Here is an 18488-nt window from a genome sequence, read left to right as displayed (position 1 = left end):
ATCCTGTATATTCCTCATATTATATATACTCTCCCCCCGTATAACTAATCCCGTCCTTATAACCCGTTATATCGCTGTATATTCCTCATATTATATATTATATACTCTCCGGCCGTATAACTAATCCCGTCCTTATAACCCGTTATATCCTGTATATTCCTCATATTATATATTATATACTCTCCCCCCGTATAACTAATCCCGTCCTTATAACCCGTTATATCCCTGTATATTCCTCATATTATATATTATATACTCTCCGGCCGTATAACTGATCCCGTCCTTATAACCTGTTATATCCTGTATATTCCTCATATTATATATTATATACTCTCCTCCCCGTATAACTAATCCCGTCCTTATAACCCGTTATATACCTGTATATTCCTCATATTATATATTATATACTCTCCGGCCGTATAACTAATCCCATCCTTATAACCCGTTATATGCTGTATATTCCTCATATTATATATTATATACTCTCCCCCGTATAACTAATCCCGTCCTTATAACCCGTTATATCCCTGTATATTCCTCATATTATATATTATATACTCTCCCCCCGTATAACTAATCCCGTCCTTATAACCCGTTATATCCTGTATATTCCTCATATTATATATTATATACTCTCCGGCCGTATAACTAATCCTGTCCTTATAACCCGTTATATCCCTGTATATTCCTCATATTATATATTATATACTCTCCGGCCGTATAACTAACCCCGTCCTTATAACCCGTTATATCCTGTATATTCCTCATATTATATATTATATACTCTCCGGCCGTATAACTAATCCCGTCCTTATTACCCGTTATATCCTGTATATTCCTCATATTATATATTATATACTCTCCCCCCGTATAACTAATCCCGTCCTTATATCCCGTTATATCCTGTATATTCCTCGTATTATATATTACATACTCTCCGGCCGTATAACTAACCCCGTCCTTATAACCCGTTATATCCCTGTATATTCCTCATATTATATATTATATACTCTCCAGCTGTATAACTAATCCCGTCCTTATAACCCGTTATATCCCTGTATATTCCTCATATTATATATTATATACTCTCCGGCCGTATAACTAATCCCGTCCGTATAACCCATTATATCCTGTATATTCCTTATATTATATATTATATACTCTCCCCCCGTATAACTAATCCCGTCCTTATAACCCGTTATATCCTGTATATTCCTCATATTATATATTATATACTCTCCCCCGTATAACTAATCCCGTCCTTATAACCCGTTATATCCTGTATATTCCTCATATTATATATTATATACTCTCCCCCGTATAACTAACCCCATCCTTATAACCCGTTATATCCTGTATATTCCTCATATTATATATTATATACTCTCCCCCCGTATAACTAATCCCGTCCTTATAACTCGTTATATCCTGTATATTCCTCATATTATATATTATATACTCTCCGGCCGTATAACTGATCCCGTCCTTATAACCTGTTATATCCCTGTATATTCCTCATATTATATATTATATACTCTCCCCCCGTATAACTAATCCCGTCCTTATAACTCGTTATATCCTGTATATTCCTCATATTATATATTATATACTCTCCGGCCGTATAACTAATCCCGTCCTTATAACCCGTTCTATCCTGTATATTCCTCATATTATATATTATATACTCTCCCCCGTATAACTAATCCCGTCCTTATAACCCGTTATATCCTGTATATTCCTTATATTATATATCATATACTCTCCGGCCGTATAACTAATCCCGTCCTTATAACCCGTTATATCCTGTATATTCCTCATATTATATATTATATACTCTCCCCCCCGTATAACTAATCCCGTCCTTATAACCCGTTATATACCTCTATACTTATCATATCATATAAAGAGTTGGGAGATCTATGCATTAACCCAGTAAGTTCTTGTATAACAATTTAAAGTTAATTGGTAATTGCTTTGCTGCGGCTGAAAAGCTGGCCAGAGGTCAAACAGTGTAATCAAGTCAAACAGGTATAAATCCCGGGTTTTTTGCTCCAGTCACCTTTTTAAGCTAAAAAACCAAATTGATCGTCTCCTTTTATTAACCTTTTATTGCTGACATCCAGTCTTCTGATACGAGATGCGAGCCGGTGACGGAGAACGACCCGCGTGGGCCAAGCGTCCCGTCTGCCCATTTAAAGGGCCGAAGCGTTCTGAGACTGGTAATTTTCCATCACGGTCCAGGTTTCCGGTTGCCATGGAGAACGATGCGTTTTATAATTGGTTATTTGTGCCAAGGAGACAGGGGCCGCCGGAATGCGATCGGGGCGCCGTACTGATGGGTTTAATAGTCCGGCTTCCTTTTAATGAAGCTTTATGCCTTTCGGTTATTTATTTTTGTGTAAAATTTTGCTATTTAACCCCGTGAGGGATGGTAAGAACGCGAAAGTCCCAGGTGCAGCGGATCCTGCCAGAGGACCTTCTGGGGCAGAAAGCGAGTGTTACCCCCAGCATTGCACCCTATCATAGGGCAATAATTATAATTAGCGGAAAGTTTCAACAAGAGAGCGGAATCTAACACTAGAGGGTCAGAGGCTGAGATGGAATCGAAGGAAGTTTTACTTTACTGAGAGGGGGGTAGATAAGTGGAACAGCCTCTAACTACTCTATAAACATCACTGCTAATGAGGGCAGCAGAATCCCAGGATACCCCTCGTGCCCCTGGGCCGGAAGGAGGCAAAACGCTGCATGATGGAAAACGAGCTGTAAACAGCAGGAGACGGAAAACCGTCTTCCCTGAAGGTACCGCATCCCCTCGCACTGAACCTTGTGAAATAAGTAGCACCGGGCTTCGTGGGGTAAACTCAGATATCTCCCCAGTGTGGGGGTAATAAGTGCTGCACGGCCCCCCACACTATTTTTACAATGTAAAGAAAAAGTAGATAAAGAGATTTAATATCACAGGAGATGGATAATTAGAATAATAGAATAATTAGATTGGACGAGACCGTGACCCAATCAGCAAGCGCGCCTCCCCAAACCCTGCATAGCGAGCCCCTCCCCTCATCCCGCCCAGCCAGCGCCTTCCCTCACCCCACGCAGCGTGCGCGTCCCCTGTAACTCGCCCAGCCAGCGCATCACCCTGCGAGCGCCTCCCCTCACCCCACGCAGCGTGCGGGAGACGTGTGGCAGGGAGAGGGTTAAGTGGCTGGGGCAGGTGGGTGATATGGAAGCAGTAGCAGTCTGTCTGCCCCCAGCCCCGCCCCAGTCCATGCGCAGCGTCTTCCCAGGAATATTCTAACCATTTCCCATCCTCAGGTCCTTCAAGCCAATTAGCGTCTGTCCCTGCGGCCCACCTCACCGCCGGAAACACGATTCTTATTGATGTGTTTGTTCGCCCCGTTCGCCGCAGAGTCTGTCCTTCTTTACCCCCATTTTATTGTTTTTTCTGTATTTTCCTCTTCTTCCCCAACATGGTTTGTGATCCCCTCGCGGCGCGGGTCAACACCTTCCTGCCCGGCTGCGGATGTCGGGGGCTTCACGTCCACCAGACGTGGCAATATCTAGCAAAAACTTTCCAATCAAATTAAACCCCGAATCGAGTCGGCCAATCAGGAAAAAGCCAGAAAACAAAAATATTCTTGTAATGGAGACCTTTATGACGAGAGGCTGGAAGGGGGGGGCAGCTTTTTATATGACAAGAAAGGCAGATGTGATGTCATTATATAAATACATACGAGGCCAATACCAGCCACTCTGATGACCTGTTCATTTAATAGTACTGCGCAAAGAACACAACGTCACCGATTCAGACTCACAGAAAGGAACGTTTGCCTAAAGCAGCAGAAAGGGCTCTTTGCAGTCCACTCCTCACAGAGACTGCGCTATCAGATCAATGGAGGCCTTTATATACGGGACGGAGAGTATATAATATATAATATGAGGAATATACAGGGATAAAACGGGTTATAAGGACGGGATTAGTTATACGGCCGGAGAGTATATAATATATAATATGAGGAATATACAGCATATAACGGGTTATAAGGACGGGATTAGTTATACGGCCGGAGAGTATATAATATATAATATGAGGAATATACAGCGATATAACGGGTTATAAGGACGGGATTAGTTATACGGCCGGAGAGTATATAATATATAATATGAGGAATATACAGGATATAACGGGTTATAAGGACGGGATTAGTTATATGTCCGGAGAGTATATAATATATAATATGAGGAATATACAGGATATAACGGGTTATAAGGACGGGATTAGTTATACGGCCGGAGAGTATATAATATATAATATGAGGAATATACAGGATATAACGGGTTATAAGGACGGGATTAGTTATACGGGGGAGAGTATATATAATATATAATATGAGGAATATACAGGATATAACGGGTTATAAGGACGGGATTAGTAATACGGGGGGGAGAGTATATAATATATAATATGAGGAATATACAGGGATATAACGGGTTATAAGGAGGGGATTAGTTATACGGGGGGAGAGTATATAATATATAATATGAGGAATATACAGGGATATAACGGGTTATAAGGACGGAATTAGTTATACGGGGGGGGAGAGTATATAATATATAATATGAGGAATATACAGGGATATAACGGGTTATAAGGACGGGATTAGTTATACGGGGGAGAGTATATATAATATATAATATGAGGAATATACAGGATATAACGGGTTATAAGGACGGGATTAGTAATACGGGGGGGAGAGTATATAATATATACCGTATTTATCGGCGTATAACACGCACTGGTGTATAACACGCACCCCCATTTTTGAACAAAAAAACTGAACAAAAAAAACTTCATCAGAATCACTGCTATCTGGGAAACCACACACACACAGTAAGACACACACAGTAAGACACACTCACACTCAGACACACACACCCTAACCCCCCTTCTAAGGATCTCCCCTCTCTCTCCCTAACCCCACCCCGGTCACTTACCTTCAACTCCTGTGTTGGAAACGTGAGGCGTTTGTCTCGGGTGCCGGCGCTTCACTGCTGAGCGCCGGCACCCGAGACAAACGCCTCACGCTTCCAACACAAGAGTTGAAGCGCTGAGGCAGGCGGCGGCGGCGGAGGCTGAGGCAGGCGGCGGCGGCTGAGGCAGGCGGCTGAGGCTGAGGCAGGCGGCGGCGGCGGCGGCCGCCAGCAGAGGAGTCCTGGATTTCTGTCAGTCAGGGGGGCCCGAGAGTTGCCGAGCGGTCGTCTTCAGCAACCGCTCGGCACCCCTTGGGCCCCCCCTGACTGGCAGAACTCCAGGGCCCGGTCGCAGTTGCGACCCCGGTAGTTCCGCCACTGGCTCTAGGATTTATCGGCGTATAACACGCAGGTAGGGTTTCAGCTTCATATTTTAGTTAAAAAAGTGCGTGTTATACGCCGATAAATACGGTAATATGAGGAATATACAGGGATATAACGGGTTATAAGGACGGGATTAGTTATACGGGGGGGAGAGTATATAATATATAATATGAGGAATATACAGGATATAACGGGTTATAAGGACGGGATTAGTTATATGGGGGGGAGAGTATATAATATATAATATGAGGAATATACAAGGAAAATAACGGGTTATAAGGACGGGATTAGTTATACGGGGGGAGAGCATATAATATATAATATGAGGAATATACAGGATATAACAGGTTATAAGGACGGGATTAGTTATACGGCCGGAGAGTATATAATATATAATATGAGGAATATACAGGGATATAATGGGTTATAAGGACGGGATTAGTTATACGGGGGGAGAGTATATAATATATAATATGAGGAATATACAGGTATATAACGGGTTATAAGGACGGGATTAGTTATACGGCCGGAGAGTATATAATATATAATATGAGGAATATACAGGGATATAACGGGTTATAAGGACGGGATTAGTTATACGGCCGGAGAGTATATAATATATAATATGAGGAATATACAGGATATAACGGGTTATAAGGACGGGGTTAGTTATACGGCGGGAGAGTATATAATATATAATATGAGGAATATACAGGGATATAACGGGTTATAAGGACGGGATTAGTTATACGGCCGGAGAGTATATAATATATAATATGAGGAATATACAGGGATATAACGGGTTATAAGGACGGGATTAGTTATACGGCCGGAGAGTATATAATATATAATATGAGGAATATACAGGATATAACGGGTTATAAGGACGGGGTTAGTTATACGGCGGGAGAGTATATAATATATAATATGAGGAATATACAGGATATAACGGGTTATAAGGTCGGGATTAGTTATACGGCCGGAGAGTATATAATATATAATATGAGGAATACACAGGGATATAACGGGTTATAAGGACGGGATTAGTTATATGGCCGGAGAGTATATAATATATAATATGAGGAATATACAGGGATATAACGGGTTATAAGGACGGGATTAGTTATACGGCCGGAGAGTATATAATATATAATATGAGGAATATACAGGATATAACGGGTTATAAGGACGGGGTTAGTTATACGGCGGGAGAGTATATAATATATAATATGAGGAATATACAGGATATAACGGGTTATAAGGTCGGGATTAGTTATACGGCCGGAGAGTATATAATATATAATATGAGGAATATACAGGGATATAACGGGTTATAAGGACGGGATTAGTTATATGGCCGGAGAGTATATAATATATAATATGAGGAATATACAGGGATATCACGGGTTATAAGGATGGGATTAGTTATACGGTCCGGAGAGTATATAATATATAATATGAGGAATATACAGGGATATAACGGGTTATAAGGACGGGATTAGTTATACGGGGGGAGAGTATATAATATATAATATGAGGAATATACAGGGATATAACGGGTTATAAGGACGGGATTAGTTATACGGGGGGAGAGTATATAATATATAATATGAGGAATATACAGGGATATAACGGGTTATAAGGACGGGATTAGTTATACGGGGGGAGAGTATATAATATATAATATGGGGAATATACAGGATATAACGGGTTATAAGGACGGGGTTAGTTATACGGCCGGAGAGTATATAATATATAATATGAGGAATATACAGGATATAACGGGTTATAAGGACGGGATTAGTTATACGGGGGGAGAGTATATAATATATAATATGGGGAATATACAGGATATAACAGGTTATAAGGACGGGGTTAGTTATACGGCCGGAGAGTATATAATATATAATATGAGGAATATACAGGATATAACGGGTTATAAGGACGGGATTAGTTATACGGCCGGAGAGTATATAATATATAATATGAGGAATATACAGGATATAACGGGTTATAAGGACGGGATTAGTAATACGGGGGGGAGAGTATATAATATATAATATGAGGAATATACAGGGATATAACGGGTTATAAGGACGGGATTAGTTATACGGGGGGGAGAGTATATAATATATAATATGAGGAATATACAGGGATATAACGGGTTATAAGGACGGGATTAGTTATACGGCCAGAGAGTATATAATATATAATATGAGGAATATACAGGATATAACGGGTTATAAGGACGGGATTAGTTATACGGGGGAGAGTATATATAATATATAATATGAGGAATATACAGGATATAACGGGTTATAAGGACGGGATTAGTTATACGGCCGGAGAGTATATAATATATAATATGAGGAATATACAGGATATAACGGGTTATAAGGACGGGATTAGTTATACGGCCGGAGAGTATATAATATATAATATGAGGAATATACAGGATATAACGGGTTATAAGGACGGGATTAGTTATACGGCCGGAGAGTATATAATATATAATATGAGGAATATACAGGATATAACGGGTTATAAGGACGGGATGAGTTATACGGCCGGAGAGTATATAATATATAATATGAGGAATATACAGGGATATAACAGGTTATAAGGACGGGGTTAGTTATACGGCCGGAGAGTATATAATATATAATATGAGGAATATACAGGGATATAACGGGTTATAAGGACGGGATTAGTTATACGGGGGGAGAGTATATAATATATAATATGAGGAATATACAGGATATAACGGGTTCTAAGGACGGGATTAGTTATACGGCCGGAGAGTATATAATATATAATATGAGGAATATACAGGGATATAACGGGTTATAAGGACGGGATTAGTTATACGGCCGGAGAGTATATAATATATAATATGAGGAATATACAGGAATATAACGGGTTATAAGGACGGGATTAGTTATACGGCCGGAGAGTATATAATATATAATATGAGGAATATACAGGATATAGCAGGTTATAAGGACGGGATTAGTTATACGGCCGGAGAGTATATAATATATAATATGAGGAATATACAGGGATATAACAGGTTATAAGGATGGGATTAGTTATACGGGGGGAGAGTATATAATATATAATATGAGGAATATACAGGGATATAACGGGTTATAAGGACGGGATTAGTTATACGGGGGGAGAGTATATAATATATAATATGAGGAATATACAGGGATATAACGGGTTATAAGGACGGGGTTAGTTATACGGCCGGAGAGTATATAATATATAATATGAGGAATATACAGGATATAACGGGTTATAAGGACGGGATTAGTTATACGGGGGGAGAGTATATAATATTTAATGTGAGGAATATACAGTATATAACGGGTTATAAGGACGGGATTAGTTATACGGGGGGAGAGTATATAATATATAATATGAGGAATATACAGGATATAACGGGTTATAAGGACGGGATTAGTTATACGGCCGGAGAGTATATAATATATAATATGAGGAATATACAGGATATAACGGGTTATAAGGACGGGATTAGTTATACGGGGGGAGAGTATATAATATATAATATGAGGAATATACAGGATATAACGGGTTATAAGGACGGGATTAGTTATACGGCCGGAGAGTATATAATATATAATATGAGGAATATACAGGATATAACGGGTTATAAGGACGGGATTAGTTATACGGGGGGAGAGTATATAATATATAATATGAGGAATATACAGGATATAACGAGTTATAAGGACGGGATTAGTTATACGGCCGGAGAGTATATAATATATAATATGAGGAATATACAGGATATAACGGGTTATAAGGACGGGATTAGTTATACGGGGGGAGAGTATATAATATATAATATGAGGAATATACAGGGATATAACGGGTTATAAGGACGGGGTTAGTTATACGGCCGGAGAGTATATAATATATAATATGAGGAATATACAGGATATAACGGGTTATAAGGACGGGATTAGTTATACGGGGGGAGAGTATATAATATATAATATGAGGAATATACAGGATATAACGGGTTATAAGGACGGGATTAGTTATACGGCCGGAGAGTATAGAATATATAATATGAGGAATATACAGGATATAACGGGTTATAAGGACGGGATTAGTTATACGGCCGGAGAGTATAGAATATATAATATGAGGAATATACAGGGATATAACGGGTTATAAGGACGGGATTAGTTATACGGCCGGAGAGTATATAATATATAATATGAGGAATATACAGGATATAACGGGTTATAAGGACGGGATTAGTTATACGGCCGGAGAGTATATAATATATAATATGAGGAATATACAGGGATATAACGGGTTATAAGGACGGGATTAGTTATACGGGGGGGGAGAGTATATAATATATAATATGGGGAATATACAGGGATATAACGGGTTATAAGGAAGGGATTAGTTATACGGGGGGAGAGTATATAATATATAATATGAGGAATATACAGGGATATAACGGGTTATAAGAACGGGATTAGTTATACGGGGGGAGAGTATATAATATATAATATGAGGAATATACAGGATATAACGGGTTATAAGGACGGGATTAGTTATACGGGGGGGAGAGTATATAATATATAATATGAGGAATATACAGGATATAACGGGTTATAAGGACGGGGTTAGTTATACGGTCGGAAAGTATATAATATATAATATGAGGAATATACAGGATATAACGGGTTATAAGGACGGGATTAGTTAGAGGTTCAGTTGATTCAGTGAGAAATCAGAAAGGAATTTTAACCATTTTTGCTAAATCGCTTCAATCTTGGGGTTTTTGCTTGTTCCGGGGGGGTGGGGTGGATTCAGTTACTATGTTTTTCGTGCCGTGAGCCTTTAGCTTAGCTGCGACCTTCAAACCCATTGAAGCAGCCACAGGTCAGCAGGTAACCTGCCCCCACGAAGGGTAATTAATGTCTGCAAGATATAAAATGCGTGTTACGGTCTATAGTATGACCTCACTGCACGCTGTATGACCTCACTGCGTGACTCCTGTTATTACTATATCAGCTCCCATCACCTCCCCCCAAGGCCAGAAAGATTCCTCCATCGCTGTATCATTAACACGTCTCTGAGGCATCCAATACATCACGGAGCATCTGGAGGCGTTTGAATGAAGCGCAGCGATCCTTCATTTCTGATTTCAGCGAGAGGGGGGAGAGGCGGACAGACTCGGGGTGCGCAGGGAGCCGGCTTCATCCAGACGCCCACGCTCGCCACGCTCTGCTTTCCCAGGGAGTCCTTCGGATATTAGATCACATCTAGCAGAGAATGCGGATCTGCGCAGGGTGGTTGCAGCTTCGCAGGGGCAATTACATACAGAAGAGGCAAACGCTCTTATCCCGTGGAACAGCTATCCACAGCTCTGTCCCATCACTCTAAGCCAAACCTTTGGGTCTGACCCTTTGACGTTAACACGAATGTGGGTGAAAAGAGAGTGTGGGGTTCTTAGGTGTATGTTAGCTCCAGCATTACCCTCTACCAGCCCTGCTGGGAGGCCACTCCATGTAGCTTTATTTTAATACCCCCGTTATAAAGTTCTGAGCCCTTGCAGACTTTGGGGTGTTCGCTGCGCTCCCCCTTTCTGCAGTGTTTGTGATGTTACCCCATGGGGATGGGGCACTGATAGAAGCTGCCCCTCCCTCCGCTCTCGGGGGGGGGCAGTTGTGCCTGGGCTGTGCCTTAATGACGAGACTGGCTCCAAATAAAGAGTTTTAGTGACCTCGGGGGACAATCTGGGGTTTAAATTATTCATGGGTGCGCTGGCTTCTTCCCCACCCCCACTCGGTGCCCTTGGGGGCCATGAGGAATACTCATTATGCTGCGGATCCCCCGTCCCGCCTGCTGATCTCTTTATACATTCAGCCTACTGCTGCAGAGAGGGGCAGCGCGCGGGGCGGAAGACGGACATTAACTCTTTAAGCGCTGGCCATAGGCATTGTCGGACACTGTGCGTGGGGCCCTATGGTACCACTGAGAGAGGACAAGGGCCCCAACCTGCACCCCCACAGCCGTGACGCCCCCTGATAGGGACAGTTTAATGTCGCGGGCAGCCTCAGTGAAGGAGAATGCATTATACCGTATGAGTACTTTCATAATCATGCTTAAAAGGAGAAGCTGCAGCTCCCGCCTCCGCAATGCTCGCCACTGATTGGCTGCGTGAAGTTTATTAAGAACTTGTACCGTGGAGGATTTGGGAAGCAGAGAGCCGGGGGCCCCATCCTACGCACCAATCAGGAGTGTGTATTGGAGTAAATGTACTTTCTTCCAACTGCAGGGGAACATAAAGTAACGTTCTCCACTTTAGGAGAAGCTGCAGCTCCAGAGGGGGGGCAGGGAAAGAGGCAAATGCATTGGGGGTACCTGGAGCAGCAAAATGTAAAGGGGAGCACTGAGGGGGGCAGCAGAAGATCCCATCACCGAGTATACCACCGGCTGCCCCCGTTATTCCGTGTCTGTGGTTTGGTGTCTGCGGGGGGGGACTGCAGCCATACGCCGGGAAAGAATCCGCATTGGCGTCATACACACTGCCGGCAGCCAATCACACGCCGGGGGAGGCAGCGAAGTGTCAGCGTATTCAAATCCCAGAAACAGCGTTAAAATTAGCACCTGTGCCGACGCGTAAATTAATTATCAGCTCGACGAAAAATCACCACTTTGTAAGAATTTCTTTAACGTATAAAGCGATATTTTTAGATGGAAATACGGCGGCGGAAACGTCTACTAAACGCTGCAACCGCCAAACGAAGCGTCCGCGCGAAGAAAGCCCCCGGGCGTCTCTCGATTCCGGTGAAATAGTTTTGCTATTTTTCCAGCATGTTTCTCGTAGGACGCGATGCTTACAGGGTGGTAGATAAGTGGAACAGCCTCCCAGCAGAAGTGGTAGAGGTTAATACAGCGAGGGAATGCATGGGATAGACATCTGGAATCTAAAACGAGACCATTAATCTGATATGTGGGGGGGGGTTGTAAAGGACTGAAGGGGAGAGACATTCAAACGCATTAAAAGGTTAAATAACTTCTAAGAGGGAAGCCCAGAAATAGAGGGTGTTTAAAGTTACAGAGAGGAAGGTTGAGGGTTAATGGGAGGAAGTTCTGCTTCACATAAGGTGTAGTGGATACCTGGAATAGCCTCCCAGTAGAAGCAGCACAGCCGCAGTAACAGAGTTCCGTAAAGTTTGGGATGAGTAATGAGAATGAAGAGGGAGTGAAAGGGCCGGTTCTTTTCAGTATATGGGCATCACCCTGTATTTACTGGGGTCTGCAAAGCCCACCCGGGGTACACACAGTGGGGGTATATAGAGGTAACTTCTACCCCCCCTTTAACGCATCCTAAAGTTTTGGGTTCAGATTTGTGCGCTTCGAGTTTTCCAATACCGCTGCTGCCCGGCAACAGATCCACGGCTTTCCACCCAAACTTCCACCAAACCCCCTGGGAACAATGACCTGCTTTTATTACAAATGGGAGGCCGATCCAACATAGGGTTAAATACGCCGACATTCACCACGTCCGATCACTCCCAGCACCCGGGGACGGGGCAGAAGCGGCCCCGCCGGACGTAGGCTGCGGGCTGACGCGCTCCGCTCTCTGTCTCCTCAGGAAAACTCTCCAGGTGAAGATCGTGGACGACGAGGAGTACGAGAAGCAGGAGAACTTCTTCATCGTCTTGGAGGAGCCGCGGTGGATGAAACGCGGGATTTCAGGTAAAGCCCCCCCCCCCCCCGGGTCACGGGGCCACCGGCTGCTGGGGCCAGAAATCCCAAAAGGGTGGCTCGGCATTATGGGTGTTGTAGTCCGCGGCATTTGCTACGGCTGGATTTCCTGGCTCAGGGTTTGGCGCTGAAGTGGTTAAAGTTCGCCTAAAAATAGTTTCTTAATTGGAAAATCCAGGAAAAAATAAAATCATTCTTTCGTACCGTTGCCAGCGGACGCACCGATTTCCTTAGCTACTCTGTTGCCAGGCAACCAGCAGGCGATTACACTTCTGCTTAGCAACGTGCTTCACCCGTTGCCTGGCAACAAATCTGTTAAAGCGTTGTTAGGCAGAGTTGCTGTGCAGTACCCGGTAGCCAAGATGGATTACAAAGAAGCAGTTGCCTAGCAACAGAGCAACTGACAAAGGCCTTCAGAGGGAAAGGGGGTGGGGGGCTACAGGGGTAATCCCCCCAAGAGCAACTACTTGGGGGTATTTTAACCCTAATTAACACTTTGAGGGGCAGGGATGATAGCAGCGTTGGGAGACCCTGACCCCAGGAGCTTACAGTCTGTGGTATAACGGGGGACTCTGACCCCAGGAGCTCACAGTCTGTGGTATAACGGGAGACCCTGACCCCAGAAGCTTACAGTCTGTGGTATAACGGGGGGACCCTGACCCCAGGAGCTTACAGTCTGTGGTATAACGGGGGGACCCTGACCCCAGGAGCTTACAGTCTGTGGTATAATGGGGGATCCTGACCCCAGGAGCTTACAGTCTGTGGTATAACGGGGGGACCCTGACCCCAGGAGCTTACAGTCTGTGGTATAACGGGAGACCCTGACCCCAGAAGCTTACAGTCTGTGGTATAACGGGGGACTCTGACCCCAGGAGCTCACAGTCTAGGGATATAGTAGACGGCTCTATTTTCCAGACCCTACCTAAAGAGGTTTAAGTGAAACCGATAAGCTTACAATCTACGAAACCTTGCCCCTCAATGTTATGGTGTATCGGGGGGGGGGCTGTGACTTCATACATGGAAAAAAGGGAAATTTGCCCAAAGAACTTACAATCTAGCGCTATCAAAATTCCTGTTCTAAGCAGCTTGGGATGGGATTATAAGGATGCTGTCCCAAGAGCTTACAATCTAGTGATTTCTTTTTTTCTTCTATATAATGCAAAATATTGGTAATTATGAAGCAAAGTGACAGCAATCTCCATGGAAACCAACACACTTCCTGCTGATTGCTTCTTATTTATACATACGAGTGAATGCTGACTCCCCGGAATACCCGGGTTGGGGTAAGTCTTTAGTAATTGCCCCTACCGGGGGAAAACTTTCCATCTTCAGTGTCTGTGAAAAGCCTGAAATCGCGATCCTTAAACCCAAAACGTTTAGCACTAATGAATACATGAAACGTAATAACGCTTCCACAAGATAATTAGGTGGTAGATAAGTGGAACAGCCTCCCAGCAGAGGGGGTAGAGGGAATTTAAACACGCACGGAACAGGCATGTGGCTCCTGGATCCGGACGGGTTATAAAGTGATAGGGGGTCCGGATATGGCCCCCGCGTGGCCCGCTGGGGAGTTACGTGTCGCAATCCGCTGACCTGTCTGCTAACCAACTTCTCTCTTTCTCTACCTCTCTCTTCAGCTCTGCTGCTCAATCAGGGTAAGGATTTTTCTTGTCTTCCTCTCTTTGATTGGTTAAGGGGTTAAATTCCACATGAAATAATAAAATTTCAGTAAAACTTCCTGCCCCCCCGACAGAGAAGAGGATTGTGCCGCCTGTGGCCGGGAAGGGGTTAACCCGCAGCATGCTGCCTCTTTGCCCCAATAAGCACGAGCCGGGTAATCGGAGGCTTTGGGGCCCCGACCGCTATAACCCGTGTGCGTGGATCTCGGGGTGGGGGGGCATTTTTCCTCCGCGAGACGAAGACGAGACTTCTGAGCTCTCTTCTCCCTGACTAGACGAAGATGACAAGAAGCTGACGGCGGAGGAGGAAGAAGCCCGGAGGATCGCGGAGATGGGGAAACCCATCCTGGGGGAACACTCCAAGGTGGAGGTCATCATCGAGGAATCGTACGAGTTTAAGGTAATCTCTGGGGACCACCTCACCTGGGAGCAGGTGCCGTATAAACACAATCCTCGTGATTAATAAAAAAAAAATTAAGTCCGTTCAAGGGTTAACTTCCGAATCGGAGCCCTCGGGGACTTCTTTTAATTAACCCTCCGCGGTCCTCACTGAGAGGGTGGTGGATAAGTGGAACAGCCTCCCAGCAGAAGTGGTAGAGGGTAATACAGTGAGGGGATTAAACATGCATGGGATAGACATACGGCTCCTGAATCTAAGACGAGACCAACCAGCAGGAGAAACGGGCCGACTAGCCGGGGGCTGCCGGGGGCCGATCTGCCGACGGGGTGGGGGTTTCTCGGTTAAACATCGTTTCATTCTGATTTTCAGCCATTCTCCGTAAAAGGCAGATTACCGGGGCTTTATCTGCTTAGTGCCGTAATAAACCCGGAAGGATGGCAGGAGGGCCGGTTAATCCGCACTTAAGATGATCGGCCCCCAAATGTTTCTTAATGTGCCGGCGGCACGAATCCTGGCAGGGGGCCCCGGGTGCATGTAACGCACGGCTGTACATACATAATTACATGTGGCTTTCCGTGTAATCCGTGTCCATAGCAGGGGAGGGGGGACGCGTTACACAGCCGAGGGATTAGTGCATGCGCAGCCTTTTGGACGCGGCGCTCCGTCCGGTATAACGGGGGTTAAAAGCCTCTGAGATCGATTGGAATCGATTTTGTTCTAAATCAATTTTCACATCCGATCCACGAAAATCGAGTCAATTAAAGAAAAAACTCCGAGCGCCCCCCCAGCAGTGCCAGCTGACCCCCCCTCCCAGCAGTGCCAGCTGGCGCCCCCCCCCGCAGTGCCAGCTGACCCCCCCCTCCGGGAGTAACTGGGAGCGTGACTTCATAAATATCGCTTTTGTGCCTTAAACACCCGCTGCGGGCGACGCTCTGATTTAGAAATAATCGAATGAGATTTGCAAGATTTGGGGGGTTATGAAGAGTGAATGTGGTTACTGGGCCTATCGGGGGTCCGCACAGCCCCCCCGCACTCATCGCCTCTCCCCTCCCCCGCAGAGCACGGTGGACAAACTGATCAAGAAAACAAACCTGGCGCTGGTGATCGGCACCCATTCCTGGAGAGAGCAGTTCATGGAGGCGATTACTGTGAGCGCCGGTGAGTACGGGGGAGAGACGGCTGCGCGCGGGTTGTATGGGGCGAGAGAGACGGCTGCGCGCGGGTTGTACGGGGGGGGGAGACGGCTGCGCGCGGGTTGTACGGGGGGGGAGAGTGAGACGGCTGCGCGCGGGTTGTACGGGGGGGAGAGAGAGACGGCTGCGCGCGGGTTGTACGGGTGGGGGAGAGTGAGACGGCTGCGCGCGGGTTGTACGGGGGGAGAGAGAGGCGGCCGCGCGCGGGTTGTACGGGGGGAGAGAGAGGCGGCCGCGCGGGTTGTACGGGGGGAGAGAGAGAGGCGGCCGCGCGGGGGGAGAGAGAGATGGCTGCGCGCGGGTTGTGCGGGGGGACAGAGAGATGGCTGCGCGCGGGTTGTGCGGGGGGACAGAGAGACGGCTGCGCGCGGGTTGGACGGGGGGAGAGAGAGGCGGCCGCGCGCGGGTTGTACGGGTGGGGGAGAGAGAGACGGCTGCGCGCGGGTTGTACGGGGGGAGAGAGAGGCGGCCGCGCGGGTTGTACGGGGGGAGAGAGAGGCGGCCGCGCGGGTTGTACGGGGGGAGAGAGAGGCGGCCGCGCGGGTTGTACGGGGGGAGAGAGAGGCGGCCGCGCGGGTTGTACGGGGGGAGAGAGAGGCGGCCGCGCGGGTTGCACGGGGAGAGACGGCCGCGTTTCACAGCCTGTGTCGCTGCGGCCCTCAGGTGACGAGGAGGAGGAAGATGACGGCAGAGAGGAGCGCCTGCCGTCCTGCTTTGACTACGTCATGCACTTCCTCACCGTGTTCTGGAAGGTTCTCTTCGCCTTCGTCCCGCCCACCGAGTACTGGAACGGCTGGGCCTGCTTCCTCGTCTGCATCGTCATCGTGGGGCTGCTGACGGCCGTCATCGGGGATCTGGCTTCGCACTTCGGCTGCACCGTGGGCCTCAAAGACTCCGTCACGGCCGTGGTGTTTGTGGCTCTCGGCACCTCCATACCAGGTACGGCCCCCCGGGGACTTCCGTGGGTTCGGGGGTCTCTAGACCGCGTGGGCGAACCTGACAGTCTCATTCGCGCTCTCTCTCTCGTAGACACCTTTGCCAGCAAAGTGGCGGCGACCCAGGACCAGTACGCGGACGCCTGCATCGGCAACGTGACCGGCAGCAACGCCGTCAACGTCTTCCTGGGGATCGGGGTGGCCTGGTCCGTGGCGGCCATCTATTGGGCCATCCAAGGGAAGGACTTCGTGGTGCAGACCGGGACGCTGGCCTTCTCCGTCACCCTGTTCACCATCTTCGCGTTCATCAGTATCAGCGTCCTGCTGTATCGCCGGAGACCCCACATAGGCGGGGAGCTGGGGGGCTCGCGGCTCTCCAAGACGCTCACCACCATGCTGTTTGTGGGCCTGTGGCTTCTCTACATCCTCTTCTCCAGCTTGGAGGCCTACTGCCATATCAAGGGCTTCTAACGGGGTCATTGTGACACGTAGGGGGGGCACGTCTCTCCTAGAACTGTGGCCTCAAACATTCCACGGGCCCCCCGCCGCCGCCGCCACAGGAGGTCCGGCACAAACCGGGGGTCCTTTATTTATTGTTTTCATTCTCTCCGTCATGTTAAAAGTAGCACAATTCTGAAAACGAGGGAATTCCCCCCAAAAGTCCAGCACGGGGGTCTCAGGACAGGAGAGGAGCGATGGGGCAGTAGTGCAGAGGGGGAGATGCGAGACACGGAGGCTGGCACATCATACACGCGGGGAGGCCGGGGGTAACTCCAATTACCCCGGGCTCCCGGAATCTCACCCTCAGTGACCCCAACAGGACAGGGTTCCAGGAGCTCCTCGCAGACGGACCCCTATAAAAAATGCATGGCACAGGGCAGCGCTGATGTCACGTGGCCACACGTTCAGCCTATAGCACACGCCATACTTGCCAACTGTCCTGATTAAACATAGATAATCCAAACACGATGATGCTCAATGGCTGCATGTACACAATGCCTGGGAAAACAGGCAGAATGTGATGTCATATGCCTGCCGCTGATGACATCATAGCCACATTCCAGCAGCTGCGAGATGCTTGTTTGGTGGGTGCTGTGGGCTGATTAAACCATCAGCACCGAGGGAAATACGAAAACCCTGTCCTGCCGGGGGCCACGAGGGC

General features: G+C 46.6%; 1 protein-coding gene across 1 annotated transcript in view; it reads left to right on the top strand.

Annotated features, from left to right (window-relative positions):
* SLC8A2 (solute carrier family 8 member A2) overlaps positions 1 to 18008 on the top strand; it is a 32369-nt gene extending 14361 nt beyond the window's left edge. Inside the window, exons 3-8 of the mRNA XM_053473925.1 lie at positions 13007 to 13110; positions 14757 to 14774; positions 15074 to 15198; positions 16257 to 16356; positions 17055 to 17330; positions 17421 to 18008. Coding sequence (XP_053329900.1) covers positions 13007 to 13110; positions 14757 to 14774; positions 15074 to 15198; positions 16257 to 16356; positions 17055 to 17330; positions 17421 to 17797 — 1000 coding nt within the window. The 3' untranslated portion in view covers positions 17798 to 18008. The remainder of the gene's footprint in view (positions 1 to 13006; positions 13111 to 14756; positions 14775 to 15073; positions 15199 to 16256; positions 16357 to 17054; positions 17331 to 17420) is intronic.
* The last annotated feature ends 480 nt before the right edge of the window (positions 18009 to 18488 follow it).

Source organism: Spea bombifrons, chromosome 8, assembly GCF_027358695.1.
Source record: "Spea bombifrons isolate aSpeBom1 chromosome 8, aSpeBom1.2.pri, whole genome shotgun sequence".
Classification (NCBI taxonomy): Eukaryota; Metazoa; Chordata; class Amphibia; order Anura; family Pelobatidae; genus Spea; species Spea bombifrons.
This window is presented reverse-complemented; position numbering and strand designations above follow the sequence as displayed.